The sequence below is a fragment of the Fusarium phalaenopsidis genome (assembly GCF_050370095.1).
Source record: "Fusarium phalaenopsidis strain FUZ10S chromosome Unknown contig_32306, whole genome shotgun sequence".
Taxonomy (NCBI): Eukaryota; Fungi; Ascomycota; class Sordariomycetes; order Hypocreales; family Nectriaceae; genus Fusarium; species Fusarium phalaenopsidis.
In genome coordinates, this window is record NW_028145403.1 from 1,140,283 (window position 1) to 1,160,368 (window position 20,086).

At 51.9% G+C, this 20,086-nt stretch overlaps 10 protein-coding genes and 1 non-coding gene across 11 annotated transcripts; 6 read left to right on the top strand and 5 right to left on the bottom strand.

Moving 5' to 3' along the window:
- Nucleotides 1–402: 402 nt before the first annotated feature.
- LRP88_11203 (major facilitator superfamily domain-containing protein) lies at nt 403–2,014 on the bottom strand (the record flags this gene model as incomplete). The annotated part of the gene is made up of 2 exons (XM_083247635.1): nt 403–1,376; nt 1,429–2,014. 2 exons carry the CDS (start codon nt 2,012–2,014, stop codon nt 403–405), a joined length of 1,560 nt encoding a protein of 519 aa, XP_083096783.1.
- Nucleotides 2,015–2,626: 612 nt separating this feature from the next.
- Nucleotides 2,627–2,698, bottom strand: LRP88_11204. Its single transcript has one exon. It is a non-coding gene; the product is annotated as a tRNA-Arg (tRNA).
- A 288-nt stretch (nt 2,699–2,986) lies between these two features.
- LRP88_11205 (Alpha/Beta hydrolase protein) lies at nt 2,987–4,807 on the bottom strand (the record flags this gene model as incomplete). Its single annotated transcript, XM_083247636.1, has 2 exons — nt 2,987–3,784; nt 3,839–4,807. 2 exons carry the CDS (start codon nt 4,805–4,807, stop codon nt 2,987–2,989), a joined length of 1,767 nt encoding a protein of 588 aa, XP_083096784.1.
- Nucleotides 4,808–5,484: 677 nt separating this feature from the next.
- LRP88_11206 (uncharacterized protein) lies at nt 5,485–6,617 on the top strand (the record flags this gene model as incomplete). Its single annotated transcript, XM_083247637.1, has 3 exons — nt 5,485–5,960; nt 6,011–6,433; nt 6,482–6,617. 3 exons carry the CDS (start codon nt 5,485–5,487, stop codon nt 6,615–6,617), a joined length of 1,035 nt encoding a protein of 344 aa, XP_083096785.1.
- A 673-nt stretch (nt 6,618–7,290) lies between these two features.
- LRP88_11207 (major facilitator superfamily domain-containing protein) lies at nt 7,291–9,183 on the top strand (the record flags this gene model as incomplete). The annotated part of the gene is made up of 6 exons (XM_083247638.1): nt 7,291–7,468; nt 7,516–7,572; nt 7,629–7,758; nt 7,806–8,004; nt 8,060–8,449; nt 8,500–9,183. 6 exons carry the CDS (start codon nt 7,291–7,293, stop codon nt 9,181–9,183), a joined length of 1,638 nt encoding a protein of 545 aa, XP_083096786.1.
- Nucleotides 9,184–9,360: 177 nt separating this feature from the next.
- On the bottom strand, nt 9,361–10,737 carry LRP88_11208 (Zn(II)2Cys6 transcription factor domain-containing protein; the record flags this gene model as incomplete). Its single annotated transcript, XM_083247639.1, has 1 exon — nt 9,361–10,737. The coding sequence occupies one exon, from the start codon at nt 10,735–10,737 to the stop codon at nt 9,361–9,363; it is 1,377 nt and encodes a 458-aa protein (XP_083096787.1).
- A 543-nt stretch (nt 10,738–11,280) lies between these two features.
- Nucleotides 11,281–12,217, top strand: LRP88_11209 (RTA1 domain-containing protein; the record flags this gene model as incomplete). Its single annotated transcript, XM_083247640.1, has 3 exons — nt 11,281–11,621; nt 11,679–12,107; nt 12,160–12,217. 3 exons carry the CDS (start codon nt 11,281–11,283, stop codon nt 12,215–12,217), a joined length of 828 nt encoding a protein of 275 aa, XP_083096788.1.
- Nucleotides 12,218–13,237: 1,020 nt separating this feature from the next.
- LRP88_11210 (transcription factor domain-containing protein) lies at nt 13,238–15,482 on the top strand (the record flags this gene model as incomplete). The annotated part of the gene is made up of 4 exons (XM_083247641.1): nt 13,238–13,708; nt 13,756–14,260; nt 14,310–14,797; nt 14,850–15,482. The coding sequence occupies 4 exons, from the start codon at nt 13,238–13,240 to the stop codon at nt 15,480–15,482; spliced, it is 2,097 nt and encodes a 698-aa protein (XP_083096789.1).
- Nucleotides 15,483–15,548: 66 nt separating this feature from the next.
- Nucleotides 15,549–16,868, bottom strand: LRP88_11211 (uncharacterized protein; the record flags this gene model as incomplete). The annotated part of the gene is made up of 1 exon (XM_083247642.1): nt 15,549–16,868. One exon carries the CDS (start codon nt 16,866–16,868, stop codon nt 15,549–15,551), a length of 1,320 nt encoding a protein of 439 aa, XP_083096790.1.
- Nucleotides 16,869–17,315: 447 nt separating this feature from the next.
- LRP88_11212 (class II fructose-bisphosphate aldolase) lies at nt 17,316–18,176 on the top strand (the record flags this gene model as incomplete). The annotated part of the gene is made up of 1 exon (XM_083247643.1): nt 17,316–18,176. The coding sequence occupies one exon, from the start codon at nt 17,316–17,318 to the stop codon at nt 18,174–18,176; it is 861 nt and encodes a 286-aa protein (XP_083096791.1).
- Nucleotides 18,177–18,356: 180 nt separating this feature from the next.
- LRP88_11213 (uncharacterized protein) lies at nt 18,357–19,901 on the top strand (the record flags this gene model as incomplete). The annotated part of the gene is made up of 1 exon (XM_083247644.1): nt 18,357–19,901. One exon carries the CDS (start codon nt 18,357–18,359, stop codon nt 19,899–19,901), a length of 1,545 nt encoding a protein of 514 aa, XP_083096792.1.
- Nucleotides 19,902–20,086: the final 185 nt, after the last annotated feature.

Sequence of the window (20,086 nt, forward strand, 5' to 3'; positions counted from 1 at the left end):
GAAGGCCCTGTCACGGTGTTTAGTCGCAATGGGGCGTATTTATTCTGCACAGAGAAACAATAGGGGATGTGTGAAAAGATCAAAAGTGTTGATTTGCTGTGGAGGACATTAACATCTTTTTGGTAGCTCATGGTGTGAAAGGGTGGGACATTAGACTCCTAGACCTGGACATGGATCTATGTCTTTCGAAAAAAAAAAGGGGGGCCTATGTCATGGCTTATTCTTTCAAATGGGTGCCAGGGCCGAGACTAGAGTCTGAGCTATGTCTTGACAAGCTAACATAGGCTTCCAGATGATTCGTAGATTCTCAGTCAACAATGCTCTACTCGATGATGTGTTCCATAGCGCCTCTTTCTCAGGTTTCCTCTCTCGTCCTATGCCCTCCACCATCTTCCACCTATACTAATTTGAGCCTGACTCAATATGATCCATCTTTTTATTTTTCTTGGGCTTGATGAGAAAAGATACGAGAAACACAACTCCAGCTAAGGATGTGTAGAATGCCCACATGATACGCAAGCCGTCCATGTAGTCTTGTTTATCAGTGGTAGCAGATCCTTCGTCGTGTGAGACAGACGTCAAGTTCCCACCACCGACGGTCCTCTGGATCAACACTGTTCCCACAACGATAGAAATCGACGTGAAGAGACTTCGTAGAAACGTGTATGCTGACATTGTCGCCGTCAAGTCCTTGTGGTGGACGTGGCTCTGTAGAGCAATCATAGGGTTTTGGAACAACACTCCAGATCCCATACCGGCGATAAACTGGAAGGCTATGATCTTTGCCCACTGGACACTTTGGGAAAGATCAATGAATAATCCAGTGCCTAGCGTCATCAGGCCAGCTCCAATGGTGATGAGAATCTTGAAGTTTCCAGTTCTTCGGACGATATATCCGCCTAGCAACGTTACAAAGGACATGGGCAGGATGAGGGCAAAAAGCGTGACTCCAGATATAATGGGCTTGAACCCGAGTATGACTTGAAAGTAAAGAGGGAGGAAGAAGTCGTAAGAGATAAAGATGAACGAGTGTAAACACGCAACCGTGAACGAGGCGATATTCGTCGTGCTCTGGAAGATGCGAAGGGGGATGATGGGCGTTTTGGCAAACTTGGCCTCCCAAGCCATGAATAGAGCCAAGATGGCGACTCCAAAGACTATCAAGCAAATGACCAGAGCTGAGTTCCAGGGCGCAAGGCCACCAGATCCAGCCTCGAGCCCGTAAAGGAAGCAGATGGTGCCCCCGATGATGAGGGCGAACCCCATCCAGTCAAGGCTGCGCAGACCATCCACAACGGGTTCTTTCTCGATGTCGATTTTGAGAGTGAAGAAGAGGACGACCAAGGCGACGGCATCGAACGGGATATTGATGTAAACTGGACTGATATTAGCTTTCTAGTAGGGATATTAAGTCAACAGGTAACTCACAGCACCATCTCCAACTAACGGCTTGTGCAAAGATGCCACCTAGCACAGGTCCAACGGCACTGGCAATTCCGAAAACAATACCCGTGAGGCCGTAGTATTTCGCACGCTCCGCCAGAGCAAAGAGGTCGCCAATGATGATGGTGATGAGGACAGTGGAGCCCCCACCACCAAGTCCCTGGACCACCCTCCCGGCGATGAGTGTCGTGCTCGAATGGGCCAAAGCACAAACAAGACTACCGCCCATGAATATCGCCGTCGAGACCATTATGGTGGGCTTTCGACCGAAAATGTCTGAGAGCTTTGCCCAGACTGGCGTCGACGCCGTGGTGGACAGGGTGTAGCCACTACCGATCCAGGCATATTCTCGAGCGGTGACACCGAGTTGATTGGCGATAGTCGGCAGAGCGGTCGAAGTGATGGTGATATCAAGTGCACTGAGAAATAAGGTCAAACATAGGGAAAGCATGATCAGGCGACGCCTCCATGTCCCTATCTTGGGGGGCTGGTACGAGGTGCCAGTCTCGACCGGCTCGAGACAGGCCCCTGTCGACTCTTTTTCCTGCTGAAGTTGTGAATGGTCCGTCATGATGATCTTGAGCTCAACGATGAAACAAAAGATCACGATGGATCATGCTAGAAAAGCTGCAGGTGATCGGTCTGTTGACCTTGTTTTGTAGTTTCGGTTCGTTTCGGTTCGGCAAAGGAGTGTCTTACGATTTGGCCAACCGAGCCTGTTCCACCGCTGGCAACAACAGTTGATCGGTATCTGATTCAATGACTCAGGACAAACTGTATTGTTGCTTTTACTTTATTTCGACGTATATTGGGTTTGATGTATGCGCCCAAGTTGTCGCGCTCGGGTAGAGGCCATCGAGATATAGGTTCGGAGGGGGGAGGAGTCTGGGGGTCCAAGCTAACGCAGCTTCGTTAGAACTTAGGTGATATGACTGGTACCGTATCGATGCTACCTAGCTAAAGTCTCGGTGGACTCATCGGGTTCGTCAAAACGAACAAAAATGATGAACAAGAAGGTCTCCACATTCAGGGGGCTAGTTGAGCTATCCTACGACAGTTGTGCGGCAAAAAGAAATGCCTAACTAGCCATGTCTCGAGGGTGAGTTGTCGCCAGCAAAAGAACATACCAAGCCAGGCCGGCAAAAGAATCACAAACCATTGTGACTGTCAAACTGTTATTTGCCGGTACACCAGGGACTCGAACCCTGAGCCTTAGTCTTAGGAGGACTACGCGCTACCATTGCGCCAGCATACCTGAACGAGCCTAATGGCTCGTCATTGACTGCAACGTCATCGTAACGCGTCTCAAGAGCATGACCACTCGGGCCAGCCACGTTACTTCAAAAGCATCATACTTTATTCTCGACGCATAGAAAAGCCATAGGAAAGTTACAATAGTTGTATCTATACCAATCTCCATTCAGGAGCCACCATAAGCGACAGGGATCAAGTATGGGGAAGGCTATGTGGGCACCAGTCAAGTACTCTCATTCAAGGCCGTATTCACTCTAAGGACGTCAAGCCTATGTCTATTAACTATCATCTATAGCTCAACAAAAGGAAGAATGACTCGGCTAGGATAATCACCACCGAAGTGAACAGTATGGCGGCCCTTGTTCTTCTCGCTATCCGGCCTAGGCTTGGAAAACGCTGCCACCTCTGTGAACCCGGGATACTGCCCCAAAACATCGAACTGGATGCTCTCCCCGGCCTGATAGTCAACCCCCATGGCCCAGATGCCAATCTCCAGCTTGACAACCTCACCCTTGGAGATCAACTGCGCCTCATCGTGTGGGTGGAAAGGGAACTGAGGATGCATTGAGCGGGTAGAGTCAATCTTGCGATGAGAGGCTCGAAGAATTCCCATTGAGCCGTTGTGAAGCGTGAGGCTCATACGCTCTTTCTCAGACATTTCCTCGACTGTCTTGACGGGAGTCCTCTCGATGGGGAATTGCAGGTGGCTCAGCTCCTTGCCTGTCTTGTCGAGCTTTCGCAGCTGCACGAAGACGACCATGTCATCCAGAGCATTGCAACTCATATACAGCTCTGCTTTGGGAATGCCCAAGATTCGCGTGGGCTTGTCAAAGGTGTATCGAAACTTCGAGATGGACCATCGATCCTCGGAATCGTGAGAGGTAGTACCAGCGGAAGGGAGCTCATCGAGAAGACTGCCATCAGACCCAAGATACAGGGAACGGTAATCAGTGTTTGGCGAGGGAAAGTCGGCCAACTCAATGTTCTCCTCCACACGGCCTTGGTCATATTGGAGAGTCGCCCAACGGACTCGGGGCGTCTTCTCCCAGTCGTTGTCGATGCCTTTGAGGTACTTGTCAAAATATTTCTGCACCGCTGTTAGTGATGGTTTAGTCAAGGGATACTGGCATAGAATGCTTACCTTGAGCTCTGGGTAGCTCTCCCTCTCGCCGTAAAGCTCAAACCACTCTTGATGTCCACACCACTTGATCCACTTCTTATCACTCTTCAGCTCCATCCAACCTCGGACAGCACCCATGGTATGGATTTGGCTCAGATCAGAGCCTGTGATAAAGACGGGAATGTCAATCTTGCTGAAATCGACACGCTTGTCGTTCCAGTATGCGTTGGCAAGGGGACTGCGGCGATACATCTCAGCAAAGTCTTCCACACCATGATTGCCCTTGATCACTAGCGTTGTGATGAGGTCAAAGTTGCTCATGGTGAACCATCCTCCCCGAGAAAACTGCTCTCGGAAAATGTCTCCGCATCCTTCCCAAGGCGCAATTGCCTTCAAGGATGGAGGCTTCTGAGCGGCGGCGTGCCACTGCATAATGGCCAAATAAGAATTACCGGCCATTCCCACGCTTCCATTGCACCAAGGCAGCTTCGCGAGGGCTTCGATGACATCATGTGCATCTTCACCCTCTTGAGCACCCATGCAGACAGCGTCACCGTCGCTGTCTCCAGCGCCACGGGCATCAACGTTGGCGATGGCGTAGCCTTGGTTCACCCACCAAGCAGGGTCGAGGCCTTCAAACTTTTCCAGACCGCTGACGTCTTCGCGTTTGAGGCAGCATGCCCAGACGCAGACATTGAAGATCATATCGAGAGCGGAGTATTTCTTGCCGTAAGGAGACCATGAGATGATGACGGGTACTTTCTCATCGCCTGTGGGGCGGAAAACGTCGGCGTAGAGTCTGCAGCCATCGCGGACAGTGATCTCAACGTCGTGGTCAACACGAATGTCTGAGTCGAGTGTCCGAGCTTTGAAGGGCGCAGAGCCTTTCTTAAGGACTTCTGACTTGCCGATAGTTGGCTCAACGTAGCCATTGACGCCCACCTCTGGCTTGGTGAGGGGCTTGAATGCAGCTTGAACGGGAACGGGCATTGTTGCAAGGTGGAATGGTAAGAATGAGTAAGGGGGAAAGACAAGAACAGCCCTGGCGTTGATTCGACTAGGTGACTGGCTGATGAGGGATGTCAAAGTAAACTAGAAGGGACAGGATGAGGCTTGGTCGATTGATACGTGGTACCAGGGTGGGAGTTGACGTTGGCTTTAATTAGTTGATGATCATGCATCAATTGCCGTGTCACTAATGCCGACTACACGGACCAGGAGAAGTCGAGACCTCTCCACATCCCGCCTCGTGATTACAACTAAACACTATTGTTTGGTCGTGTCCTCTCGGTTGAAGTTATCCCCACGGGGTAAAGTGAGGGGGAGGTTGCGGGGTGCGTAAGGCTCATTTTCGGTTCAATCACGAACCGAAGTCCGAACCGAACGGAAACGAACCGGGGGAGGAGGAGCTGAGTTTACCCCTACACCATCTCCCTAGAATGCTTGCTGTTGCCGACAATGGAGAGCCCCGAACCGAGTGGGCCGCATCGGAGGGGCATCTTTAGCCTCAGATCTTAACCTTGGGTTTCATGACCGAGATATAACTACCTTGAGCCTCATGACCAGCATATTCTTTGCTTCTCATCAACACACTTCCATACATCTTGAACATTACCATCTTCAGCTTGCACTTGCCCCAAATCAGTCGTCTTTCAATCTCTCCCAACATGTCGAGCACAATGTCAATGACCCAAACCGTCGCTGCGCGGTTTGAGACCAAAGACCTCGTCGACTTTGACACCAGCGTCACATACGGCGACTGGCGCGATGAGTTCCACAAGAACGGCTGCGTCCTCATCAAGAACGTCATCAGCCCTGAGCGAGCCCAGTACTACTGCGATAAGCAGATCGAGTGGCTCAAGAACTTTGACCTCGGCTTTGATGACAAGGACCCAAGCACCTGGACTGCCGAACACCTCCCTGTCAGCTTCAAGGGTGGCATGTACTATTCGTACGGCGCTACGCATGAGAAGATGGCTTGGGAGGCTAGAACGGAGCCTAAGGTTGTTGAGATCTTTGAGAAGCTTTGGGATACCAAGGAGCTGCTCTGCTCATTCGATGGCCTCAACGTGTCCATGCCTAACCGCAAGGACATCTCGTGGAGCCCTTGGCCACACTGCGACCAGAACCCTGAGCGCAAGGGGTAAGTGGACTGCGATCTGCAGTGGATAAGACTAACCAGGAGTGAAATAGTATGCAAGCAGTCCAGGGTCTCTTGAACTTTGCCCCCAACGGACCCAAGGATGGCGGTCTGATGCTAATGAAGGGCTCCTCCAAGCTCTTCAACGAGTTTTTCGCTCACAAGCGCGAGTCAGCTGACCACGAGGATGCCCCTCCTCCTGAGATCAAGTACATGGATCTCTTCATCTTTAGCGAAAAGGACGTCAAATGGTTCGCGGACAAGGGCTGTGAGATGATCAAGGTTAACATGGAGCCCGGTGACTTTGTCCTCTGGGACTCGCGCACGATGCACTATGCGAGATTTCCCGAGGGTGATCAGATCCGACATGTGCAGTATATCTGCATGACTCCTAGGAAGTTTGCTACTGAGGAGGCTCTTGAAGCCAAGAAGTACTGTTTTGAGAACTTTGTTGGCACCACACACTGGCCTCACTGGTACGTATCATGTTTCCCGGTCTGATTGCGTGCTAATATTTGTCACAGCAACATCCGCATTGCTCAAGAGAAGCCTATGAGGAATGGTGAAGTCTGCCCCAAGTACAGGACGGAGCCTTTTGAGAAGCCTGTTGTGACGGACCAGGTTCTGCGACTGGCGGGCGTTAAGCCTTACACGGAGTGATGGAGGAGAAAGGAATGCATCTTCAGCTGCTTAGTTAGAAAAGCAAATTGACTCTGTCTTGATCAAACTACTCGCTCTCTCTCTCTGTGTCTTCGTCCCTCTTAACTTTCAAGAGTAAGCCGATCCAGGTGTGAGTCATCTGCCATGGGGCCGACACGGAGTGCACTACTTAGGGCATGTCCGTGATGTTTTGACGACCGCCAAGAGATTACAGCCACTCGCATTTGATAAGATGCTGATGAAATTTGATCATGACATTAGAAATGCAGCGTCCTGGATAGGCCAACCCGCACATGGGGACACCAAAAACGCGGGGGACGCAACTCGTCAGCCGAACGGTGCTCGGTTCGGCTCTGCTACCCCGGATTCTCTCGTGGCAATTTCGGTTCGTCCTCTTATCAAGCAACCAACAAAGCTTAGTTCCCTCTCCATTCGGGATGTGGCCCCCTAACAATGCGGGGAAGCCAGAGTTGTGGCGGGCTAAATGCCACCTAGCCAAGGGCGGAGGGGGGGCTTCAACAGATTCGAAGCCAAGGAGAGGACTTTTTCACCTCCTTGGCCTTGGTCTTGACTTGGCCATTTCGTGTATAAAGCCAGCGTCGTTGGCATCGTTGAGGGCCTCAGGACAAGACACACACTGACAACGAGCTCGCGACGCAACAAAGGTTTTACAATGAGTAGCGAATCTCACCCCATCGACATGAAGCAAGATTCCAGCCACGTCGAGAACGTCAATGTTGACGACCTCGAGGCTGTTCATGTTACAAAGTCCAAGGTCAACGTCAGCGGGACGGTGAAACTTACTGAGGGAAAGATTGTCTACATTCCCACGCCTACAGCCGATCCTCGAGGTAAGGAGACTTTCCAACAAGAGCGGGCTTGCGTTGACAATTTGGAGATCCTCTCAACATGAAGATGTGGCAAAAAGGCATGGTTCTCGTAACCATCTCCCTCTGTAAGTCACCTCAAGGTCACAAACCATCAGAACTACGAGTGTTGACAAGAGAAAAGTCTCGACAATTGGCCTGGCGCTCGTCTCCGGATTCGGAGGTCTCCTGGGCTTCTACATCCCCGGCTACGCGGCCGTCGGAAAGGGCTACGATGACATCACGCATTTGATGACATATCCGACCTTGTTCATGTAAGAAACTCGCTTCTTCTTGGCATTAACATCGCTAATCGCTTCAGGGGCATCGGTAACCTCATCGGAATGCCTCTCGGTATCGCCGTCGGTCGTCGAATCGTCCTCCTTGGAGCTACAGTCATCATGGTAGCCAGTGCCGGCTTGTGCGCTGGGGCGAAAACATACGAATGGCATCTTGGTGGACGCATCGTTCTTGGGCTGGCTGCTGGTCAGAGCGAGGCTCTCGTGCCCATGATCACGCAGGTATGTGACAACCCGGTAACATATGACTTCCAGGTTGAAACTAACTCTTAGATAGGAGATTTTCTTTCTGCACGAGAGAAGTCGATGGTTGATGGTCCAACAGTCAATCCAGACCATTGCCACAGCCGTCTTTGTCCTCTTTGCTGGTCCTATTGCCGGTGCCATCACTCCTGAGTGGTGGTATGGTCTCGGCACCTGTCTTGCTGGGCTCTGTTTTATCCTGGCTGTCTTCTTTGTCCCCGAGACGAAGTATGACCGCCCCTCATCATCATTCCAGGAGACCGAGAGTGACGACACTGCAACCTCGGAGGATGGCAAGACCCTGACGGTTTGTACGGAACGCCCAGAGCTTGACTTTGTCAACTTTGAGCCGCGGACCTGGAAATCCGACCTGAGACTCTGGATTGGAAAGCCTGAGTGGAATAAGTTGTCCGAGATCCTTCTCGTGAGTATCTCCTTCTCACCAAGGTACATGTGGTTAACCATGATCAATAGCAAACCTTTGGGCTTCTCCTCTTCCCTAACGTTCTCTGGGCTATGTGCCTCAACGGTCTCACCATCGGAGTCAACATCGCTATTGGTACGACCTACGGAACCATCGTGACGAGCCCTCCCTACAACTGGCCGCAGACCTCGGCAAGCTACGTCAACGCTGGACAGATCGCCACATCTCTGGTTGCCTTGCCGCTCCTAGGTCACGGCTCTGACAAGCTCATCACCTACGTTGCTAAGAAGCGTGGTGGCATTCATGAGCCCGAGATCCGCATTATCCCTCTCATTTTTCCAATCATTGTCGGTATCTTCACCGCAGTGCTGTATGGACAGGGAGCCACCCATCCCACTCAGTATCACTGGTTCGTTTACGTCTGGGCAGTGGCTGCATACTTCTTCACCTTTGTTGGAGCAAACATTGTCGCCATCACCTACCTCTTGGACAGCTACCCCCAGCGTGCCGGCCCGCTTCTCGTCATTATCTGCGCGTTCCGAGGCATTATCTCATTTGGAGTCAGCTACGGTATCAGCCCGTTCATCGAGAAGAATGGCTACGATGGAGCGTTTGGGACGTTTGGCGGTCTGACTGGTGCACTGGGACTTCTTGGTATTCCTATTTACATCTGGGGCAAGCAGATTCGCAGGATCACCGGACGGTACTGCATGGATAAGGAGAAGGGTGAATAATTGCCAAAGGTCGGCGAGCCCGTGTTGGAATCGCTCTCGGATGTGTGGTCGTGAAGCTTTCGGGAGTGACTTTGAACTGCCTAGGCATCCCATTGGAGGCAGAGAACTAAGGGGCTGCTGAGAAGGGCCAGAATGATGTTTGAATTGGCTTACTTTATTAACTTTCTATCAATCACATTAATTACTTGACGCTGTGTTTAACGTCCATGAATTTGTCGCCATGGCAGCGAGCGTGATCTTGTCTTGTTGAAACCCCCTAGTATCAGCCTGTGGCGGAGGAACCGTCGTCGGCGGCGTGAACCCAGGCGAATGACCACCCGGTATGGGTCTTCCAAAGCTAAGGTCCTCATTAACAACAACGGGGAATTCCCAGTTCTCGTCGTCAAGAAGCAGTCGGGCAATCTCAAGCCGGCCCTCTATTGACAAGGCCCGTCGAGGTATGGAGAGCTTGGAAGACCATTGGTTTCCGAGGCAGGAGATTATTCCACGAATCTCGCGGTTTCCGATGCCTATTGACCACCAGATTGTGTCCATCAACTTGATAAAAACAAGATAGTGGGCAAGAATGATGAGTGCACGCGGTCTCCGTTTGCGGCAGAGCTCGACATAGGACTCCGGTAGATAGGTGAACCAAGTAAGAATCCGCAAGTTCATAACGGGCTCAGAGTTTTTTGACAGGTTGAAGTAGAGGGATCCGAGATAGCGGAGAGCCGCGTAGTAGGTGCCAATGCTGGGATGGTCTTCGTCCCCAGGCTCAATGGAAGCCACCACCGAGAGCAGATGACTGGGGATGTAAAAGGCGGATTGGTTTGGGTCGACACAAGGCCTCAGGAATAATTCGGCCAGTCCAGATTCCCAAATTCTCCTCGGGCTTACGAGATCTATGACGTGGCTGATGCCTCTCCAAAGGGTCATCCAGTTGATGATATACAGTTGCTCAGTCCCTTCTTCGCGAAACATGTGAGATGCAAGGTTCGTGAGAAGTATAGAGCACGCAATGATTGCAGGGAAAGTCTCTGGCTTGGCTTCTGCAATGGCTTTGCGATAGCCGTGGAACGCGTGAGAACGATAGCGGACGGCGCGATACATATCGACGTCCTGGCCCAGAAGCTCGAGTTGCAGTGCCGAAGTCGCGAGTAGACAATCCATTAAAAACGGGGATGAGAAGGCGATGCGTGGAATGTCAACCTTCAAAATGTTGGTGACGCGCGCCTCTCTCGCAGGCTCGATAATGAACGTCGTACTACATGCTTTGCTAGTGTAGAACCACAGCAGCTTCATGTCGACGGCATCCCGCACGGGGGACTGTATGAAGAGGGGCTCATAAGGAATATCCGAGACAGGCGAAGGAGCTCGAGCTCGGGGAGGTGGAGATTGTTGGGGGTAAACACAGACGGCGTTGCGCATGACGCAGCTCCGACATGCCGGCCGAGCCTCGTCACACTTGACCCGACGCGTCTTGCAGACCTTGCAGCCATTTCTCGACTTGGTATGGGTCCTCTTAGTGTGATAGGGTTTTCGCGCCACGGTGTTGGCGGCGTTGGGAGGCTCCATCTTGTGTTGTAGTCAGGGATGAGATGGAGGTCATGGAATGGTCAGGATACGTCGCCTATCGAGAGATGAAGGAGCCCAAGTTGTCAATGGATCATTAGCGAAAGAGAACTGCCTCAGTCGCATTCTCACCGCACGGACCAGGCCATGCGCCTCACTCGCTTGTTGACCGTTGAGCCAATGAGGCAGGGTTGAAGGATCATGATGCTGGTAACATCTCCAGGAACGAGCCAATGATGCTTCATCGGCTTCGTTAAGCATAAGCCACCCAAGGATGGACTGAAAGAGAATACGCATCCTCCATTTGAAGGATTGGAATAGAAACTTGGGGTTGATGGCTGTGACATTGGTATAGATATCGACAAGAAGAGAGATGTATAAGAATCTTGCCAAATTACCGACAACATGGCCATCTCCAATTCCTCATCGCTTTGTAATTCCTACCCTTTGACACGATATAGCATGGATTACGAAACAGCAATGAAGTCGGGTATCAACCCGGAATACCTTCACGAACTGCCGAATGGAACATGGGTCCACCGAGGAATGTTCCAGTCTTTCGGCCCCGGAGCAAACTGCACGCTCGATCTCTGTCCCATCGAATGGACCATCTATCAGTACCGCCCAAGCTTACCAGCCAACATCACCTTTATGGTCCTATACGTCATTGCTCTAAGCATACACGTCTACTTGGGTGTTCGATGGCGTAGTTGGTGGTTCATGGCATTCATGGCAACTGGCTGCCTTTACGCCATTATCGGTTACGCCGGACGAGTCGTGCTCTGGAGGAATCCTTGGTCGTTTGGAGGGTTCATGCTTCAAATGATTTGTGTCACTGGCGGTCCTGTCTTTTACACGGCAGCCATCTACGTGACGCTATCCAGAGCGTAAGTGTCCCCTCACACTCATCAATGACTTGCGGGCTAATGGAAATGGTGTCTTAGCATCCAGTTCTTCGCTGCCGAAATCTCGCGTCTCCCTGCTAAAATGTTTTACTGGATCTTCATCTCAGCCGATATCACTTGTCTTATCCTCCAAGCAGCCGGTGGTGCACTCTCCTCGTCGTCGAGAGGTGCTTCACAAACGGGTATCGATCTTGCAATGGCTGGTCTCATCCTGCAAGTCATCGTTCTCGTCATCTTCTGCGGATTCTTTGCCGACTACATGATCCGCTTCGCTCAACTACAGAGATCCCGAGGTTCTAGCCTCAAGGCGGCCATCACCACTCGCCAGCAAATATTTTTCGGGGGACTTGCTGCGGCCATCTTGCTGATCCTGGTGCGCTGCATTTATCGCGTCGACGAGCTCAGCCAGGGGTACAGCAACTCGGACAAAATCACCGACGAGGGACTTTTTATTGGGCTAGAGGGCGTGTAAGTGTTGCGTAGATTTTGACGCCTTGAATGGTGAACTAATCTACAGCAGGATGATTTACGTTGCCGTGTGCTGTCTCTTCGTTGGCCACCCCGGCTTTGGCTTTTAGCACGTTGACTTGAATGGGAGAAGAAGGATCAGCCAAGACGCGGAAGAGGTATCGATGGAGTACAATGGTGGCCAGACTGCATCAAAGCAGTTGCTTTCGACACCCGCTTATTCGGATCGACCCCTATCCTGACGGTTCGAACCCGTTCAGGTCTAGGGTACCACCAGTTGTCTTATTAACGAACGAATGTAGGATTCTGCCACCTTTGCAGAATAGTAGCTAGCAAAATAGAACACTATGATTGACGAAATATTGAAACTGAAATTGTTGTTTCACATTGCTTTCCTGTTTGTGCTCAGTAAGATGAGAAATCGCTAATGGGTGGCTGTGGCCGATGTTTCCTCCGATATCGCTATGATTAGCGAGTTCTGTAGCCAGCGCCAAACCCACACATCCAAACGGTATTCTCTTACGAAACTGAGTATGGTATCAGTCCAAGATATTTATTTACCTGTTTATCTACTATTACCATCTTCTTTTCCCATTGTGAATATATGCATCAGTGTGACATGCAGCCGACTACCATTTCCCACGGCCTACGGCCTACGGCTCCATCGGCCCCACGTTACGGCTAACGAGGGCAATCAGCTCGACAGCCCAGACAGGATGTGGCCTCAAGCAATTTCGTCGTTCTCACCCAATTCTCCTTGAGTGGTATCGCCCAGGCTGACAACTAATAACGTCTTATAATGCTTTATTACCCTCAGCCGCTGCCCATCCTGACCACGACCAAAACCATGTCCATAGCCGTGAACCGGTCCCGGGATCGCCACCATGTGGGGGAACTCCGCACAAGACGAATCATCTCGCTTCTTATTGGGTGCTCCCCAAATACCCCAGATGGCCCATGACCCTCTAGACCACTTGAGCTCTAGGCCCGAGTCCGTGGGGGATACAAATGCGTTGTCGGGGCCCTCGCTGCATCACTCCTGTCGCGGACGTCTCCTGGTACCTTTGCTGACCAGTACTACCATTTGACCCTGGATCCTGACGATCTCAGCTCCATACGACTCTTTCATCATGAGCAACGTCGGCGTAGCAAGCGAGGGCGCTTCACCCCCTCGTCCACCTCGCTCAAAACGCAACCGCCTCTCCCTCGCCTGCACCCAGTGTCGCAAGCGCAAAGTTAGATGCGATGCCTCTACACCAAAGTGTCGCAACTGCGTTCTACGAGGCGACGACTGCGAAACATTTGATCCTCGACGTCCTAATGGTCCAGCGGTCAGGAGATGGCCGGCCAAAGCGCCGCAAGGGGGGATAGCGCGACGGCACAGCTCTACCAGCGAGCATAGCTCTCCAAGCTCGCTCACGAGTGTTCAACATGAGCGGGCAGCGTCTCTATCACGGAGTGGTCCTAAAGAGAGGCATCCGTCGTGGATTGAGAGAGCGTACCAGGAGAGTCAGACCACTCCTGATCACGTTACCGATGGCCAGACAAATGACAGCCCGGACGTGGTGATGAATACTGACGATACTTCGCACAGGGTCAAGGTTGGTGCTTCTTGAAAGGATCCATGCACGCCGCTGACGACCTTTAGTACATGGGATCCAGCAGCATGCAGTGCCTCTGCCAGTTCATAGACCTGTGCTTCGAGAGAAAGGGCCTTGAAGCAATAGGCCCGTACTTTCGATGGGGCATGAGCTTCACAGAAGAGTTCCAGTTACCTTTGATAGCCTATCTACCCGACTTGCCCGACATGCCACTGATGGAACCCTTGATCGAGGTCTTCTTCAACCGCACGCATCCTCTCGTGCCCGTGCTGGATCGGGCGTCATTTCTGGCTGAGGTAACGCGGCTGTTGGAGCTTCAGCAGGCACATGAGAATGGGCTACAGGCTGCCATATCTTCTGCAGACGCTCCAGCTCTGGTAACGATATACAGCGTCCTGGCACTTGGCATGGATGATTCTGAAGGGACGGTATCAGTGACGGCTACACCCTACCTCACTGCGGCTTACTCCTTGACCAGCCATTGTCTCAGCCTCCCATACACGAGCTCGGTACAGGGTCTGGTTATGTTGGCAATCGCGTTACGTGCAAGAAGTAAGTGTTGCGTACTCGGTTGTGAAGACTATTTTGACATCTCCCACAGGCAAAGAGGGACAAAGCTGGCATCTCCTGGGTCAAGCTATACGAATCGGTCACTCACTCGGCTTCCATCGACAGATCGTCTCTTCAGAGTCTACCAACCATCCAGACCGACGACTGCATTCCAGGATCTGGTGGGCATGCTACGCTTTGGAGAAGATGATGCAACTCGAGACTGGACGACCATCAGTCATAGAGGAGTTTGACTGCGACCAGGCTTTTCCAGATAGAAACAGTGGCCTTAGCCCATACTTTGTCCGATGGGTGTCTCTATCTCAGATAGTTGGTCAGATTGGCGAGCACATCTACCGGAGGAAGGCAACGAGTTCCCTTGGTCTCTTGTCCGAGATTGCACGGCTAGATCAAGCGCTGCTGGATTGGGTAGAGGAAGGCTCAGAAGGACCCAAGTCGGCACAGAGGGTCGGCTGGGATTCGAGAGTGACTGAAGAGGAGCAGCCATTCGCTCTCTTTCTATCATTGCAGTACCATCAGGTTAATGGAAACTGACTGCTACCCCGAGGACTTATTACTGACCGTATTGCAGGCACAAATCACTCTTCTCAGAGCATCACTCATCTTCCCAGAGGCTTCGTTTACCAGAGAGGTCAACAGTCACGGATCCAAGCTCAAAGGTGCCGCACGTCTACTACAAGGTCAAAACACATGCGTGGAAGCCGCAAGATCCATCATCACACATGTAGCCGAGTTTGCCGACTCCCACGCTCACTTTATGCTTCTCACGCCAACGCAAACCTTTTTGGCTGCCGTCACTCTTGCGCTCCACACTCTGAAGAAGCCTCACAAACGAATGGGTCGTTCTGATGGAGAGCTTGTCAGGACAGCCTCGGATTACGTTGCCGATTTCTACCACCGAGTTGGACAAAGTGAAGAACTTGTCAAGGGAGTTCTGGAGCTCTCGCGGAGGATGAACCAGGTGCTCTCTGGAGAAGGGGTTGTGGCAGAACAAGCACTGAGAGTATCCTCGCAAGAGGCCCAAGACGTAAACCCCATGCAGAGTGCAATGTCTCCGGGTCAGTTCTACGATCATGGGATGGAACCTCTTACCTTTGACCCGAATGATCAGTTTCAAGATCCTTTTCAGGATATGCCTCTGGATCAGTTCTGGGCGATCATGGAGGGAGAGTTTACTACTGTCAGCGGCCAGAATTTCCCCTGAAAGGAGACAATCATTTAACAAGTCAATTATCTAAATAATACCCCTACTTGATGACCAACGAGAATTCTACGTCCAAGCTTTGACGATCCAAGCGACTGGCACATCAGCGGGATCCTGAGGCTTGTGCCGCAACACCAAGCGGAAAAGGTTCAGCGCCTGAGTTCCCAGAGGCAAGGGAAGCTTCAGCCTCTGACCCTCTTCAACCGCTTGCTCTAAATCCTTGACTAGTGCACAGAGTCCTTCCTTTGCTTCCGCCGGCTGGCCACTGAGAACACGGATGATGTCACTACCGATAGCCTTGAGCATGGCACTTCCTCCTGCAGCATGAACGCAGAGCTCAAGAACCTGGTCCAAGTCTAGACCAACGTGATGGGCAAAGGATAGAGTCTCTGCTGCTGCACATGTATGAATACCCTTGAGCAGGTTCACGGCCAACTGGACTTTGACATCGACCGCCAGATCTTTTTCGAGCACACCAAGCCGTGCACCTCCTTCGAGATACAGATGAATCAAATGGCCGTCATCATGGCTTCCGAGACCTTTACCGAGACCAAGGAAGTACATTTGCTCAGCCGTGCTGGTCATGGGCGTCGCAAATCCGTACCGTCTAGCTTCCGAGGTGATGATGCTCGTATCCTTCAGAATGATGGTCACCGCGCTGGCGAGAGGCACTGCAGCGTCCAATATGCGAGGCAGACGGTTTTCGAGCATCCAACTCCATCCCTCTGAAGAAACCAATTGCTTCCCCGTCTCGGCCAAATCTAGGCCTAGGTGGTGGGCAAATCCCAGACCCTCGCTCGCTGAGAGGATCTGGTTGGCGGCGAGCACCTGATGGCACATCTTCATGTTGCTGCCAGCTCCAATGCCTCCTTCGACGATGTAGAGTTTCTGAGGGTCTGAGAGAGCTTGGAGAAGGTCATGGCCCTTTGAGATGGCTTCCTCTGAGGCTCCGGCCATGATGGATAGTGTGCCGTCAGCGGCACGTATTGCGCCCCCAGAAACGGGACAGTCGACCAGGAGAATGTCGCCTCGTCCATGTTTCTCAATGCGCTTTTTTAGATTCTGGACGAAGCCACACGGGACGGTAGAGCACAGCAGCAACACAGCACCCTTGGCTAGTGCGGGAATCGCCGGGCTTTCTCCATCAAGGAGGACCTGCTCAGCCTGTTGCGCCGTGGCGACCATGCAGACGCAATACTGATGATCGCGTACAGCATCGGCCGGACCCGATGCAATCTTTCCGCCAGCTTCTTGGAGCTTCTGCAGAATTGCAGCTGAGATGTCGAAGCCGGTTAATGGGTAGCCTTGCTTGAGGAGCTGGGTGGCCATGCCAAAGCCCATGGCTCCCAAGCCAATAAAAGCGACGGGTTCTTTTGTGGAAGTCATGTCTTGTATTGAATGCGTGTCAAAACGAAGTTGCAATTGAGAACTGAGTACCTGCGATAGCTATGAAAAGGTGATCTGATCTTGTACTCCAAGATCACCGGTCAACCTCAACTGTTTACACGCAAATTAATGCACCCATCATCCCGTAAGAGCAAACCGAGCCGAACCACCCCGCTCCTGCTTCGTTCGGTACTTAAAAGACCGAATTATGGGGGGATCAACAGTCATCGGGCATATCACCGAGATGTTTTCCGAACCGGGGTTCCGGTCCCGGGCGGAAAAGATGGAGAAGCCCGAACGGGTAAGCCGAGAATGCGGGAAAGCATTCAAGATGGGCGTGAGAGGTCGTGGAGTTGATGAAGATCCCTGCAGAAGCTGTATTTACCCCTCAGTGAAGATTGAAACTCCAAGAGAAAGTTCATCAAGGCATTGTTCAGAGCAAACACCATGCCACCTACCGCCGACTCGAACAAGACGCTGCGCATCCTCCGCGATGCCAAAGCTGGAGGATATGCAGTGCCCGCCATGTGTTGCTACAACCTCGAAGGAGTCCTCGCTACCGTGAGAGCCGCAGAAGCTGCTTCATCTCCTGCTATGGTTCTTTTGTTTCCATGGGCCATCACATACGCCGGCACGTCGCTTGTGCGCGCAGCAGCGGACGCCTGCCAACACGCCAAAGTCCCGGTCGCGCTGCATCTCGATCACTGTCAGACGCCAGAGCTGGTGCGCCGGGCTGCTGGTATGGAGAATGCGTTTGATAGCATCATGTGCGACATGAGCCATTACGACGATAACTTGGCCCTTACGAAAGAGTTGGTTGCGTACTGCCATGGGAAAGGCATCGCGACGGAAGCTGAGCCAGGTCGCATTGAAGGTGGTGAGGATGGTGTCGCCGACACGGTTGATCTGGAGGGCATCTTGACCACACCCGAAAAGGCCCAAGAGTTCGTCGATACAGGCATTGAATTGTTGGCTCCCGCCTTTGGAAACGTTCACGGCGAATACGGGCCTCGAGGGATCAATCTCGAGTACGATCGCCTCGAAGCCGTCAATAAAGCCGTCGGGGACCAAGTCTACCTCGTCCTCCACGGCGCAGATCCCTTTGACGAGGAAATATTCCAGCGATGCATCAAAGCCGGCATCACCAAGATCAACATCAACAAGGGCATGAACAGGCACTTTCTGGGCGTCATGAAGGAAATGTCGGATAAGCCGTTAACGAGTATCATCGAGGTAGGGACTGAGGCCATGCAAAAGGCCATTGAAAGGTACATGTTGTGGTTGGGCAGTGCTGGAAAAGCTGCCTAAAGAGACAGCCAATACAATCATCTTGTTGATATGATGTCCTCCAATCATACTGCGTTGTTGGCTGATGTGTTGGTTGCCTGGGAATGCCTGTTGGAGATGGTTTCAGGCGGTGACCCTTTTTCCTTATTAAAATGGTGACTTTCTTCCTTTCATTGACCTCTCCAACTCGCAACCTTAGCCATGGATACTCTACCTCAAGATATCATTGACCACATCGTCACGTATCTTTTGGCCGATGGGTCCAAGCCACGACAACCCTACGCCTACCTCCACCCTCGCTTATCCCGCGCAGCTCTCGCGACCGTCTCACGCCGCCTGCAAACGGCCGTGGAGAGATGGACATTCCGAGATATCAGGATCAACAGCGATGAGTTGGAAAAGTTGATCGAATTGCTCACGCCTGCGAGACGCACATTCCTCGCTGGTCTCGAGTTCGTTCCTATCCTTCGACGTTACAAGGATGCTGCTAGCGCCCGAGCTGAATCGCCAGCCGAACGCGCTGCCAATGATGAGAGCTACACGCGAGCCGTGCAGTCTTTGCTTGAAACACTCAAGGCCTGGGAACAAGAGGATCCTCATTCGGTCAATTACCGTCTGAAGCTGTCCATCAACGTTCCACAGTCCCGCAGTGACCGTGTCTGGCCAGGCATCTTCCCTCAGTGGAAGGCCTTGCTGCCCAAAGGGAACTGCATCTATGAGGGCCGTTACCTACACTCCTACATAGATCTCCTACGCCCGGAGAAGCTACCAGAGGTCCATAGAGTGAATCACCTGGTCATGATACGTCCAGATGAGAAACGCATCAACCGGAATGTTTGCCCCAGGGTGCCTTTCATGTTGGCCTCCAAAATGCCAAACCTTGAATCCGTTGATTTCTCCGTGGATGATTCTGAGGAGCGTTTTCTTGACTTGCGGAGACGCAACCGCCAAGAAGCTGCAGATGCCATGAAAGGTGTGTCTCTTCCAGAGATTAAGAGCGCTCGTCTTGACTTCTGGCACCGGAGATACCGCAATGAAGCCACTGTACCGCCATATCTCCATGGTGTAAATATTCCAGATCCTCTGAGTGCAGCCGTCTGTGACTTTTCAATGAGCCTCGTGAACCTCGAAGTGGCGGGCATCTTTGATCCCGACCTGCTTCGGCCACTAAGCCAAGCCCCATGGCCGAACCTCCAGACCTTGTCCATCGAGCTTGAGCCTATCTCGCCGTCTGCAGAGTGGTACTTTCTCGAGAGCCAACCCCCGTCCCAGCCTCCAGTTGATAGACCGTCGTCCGAGTTTAGCTACAAGAATCTCCACCAAGAACAGTTCAGCTTCCGACGAGAGGCATCGTACTCTAGCCAGAGACCAGCTGATGCGTTCCGTGGCCGAGTTAACGAGAAGGCTTTGGCCCCATTCATTGAAGCCTACGCCAATGCGCTATCAGTTATGCCAAAGCTCATCTCCGCTAAGCTTGTATGCAATCTGGACTTTCACAGTGAGACTCTTCCAGAACCTCCATCATTCCAGGTTGCCTACTTTGCGCCTGGGGCATATTCCAAGAGTGGTTTGGTTGACCTCAACTACAACACCCGCCAACTGGTAACGTCCTTACTAGGATGGGTACCCAGCGCGGATCTAATGACCAAGCTACGTGGCATTCAAGATGCCTATCGTATTGAGCCCATGAAGGAGATGGATGTTGGTGACTCGTTTGAGAAGCAGATGGAGGCACTGCAGATTTAGGTGACGGAGTTTTAAGGACTTCATCCCTCGGTATAGGGGGTGTGACGGATTTTCATAGACTTATATTTCTAAATTGTATTGGAGGAAATGAATTACATATCACTTGGCCTTTCCATTCCACTCGACTACATATATTCCAATTTGAATACCGGATCCCAAAGTTCCACGCCTCATGCAAACGCAGT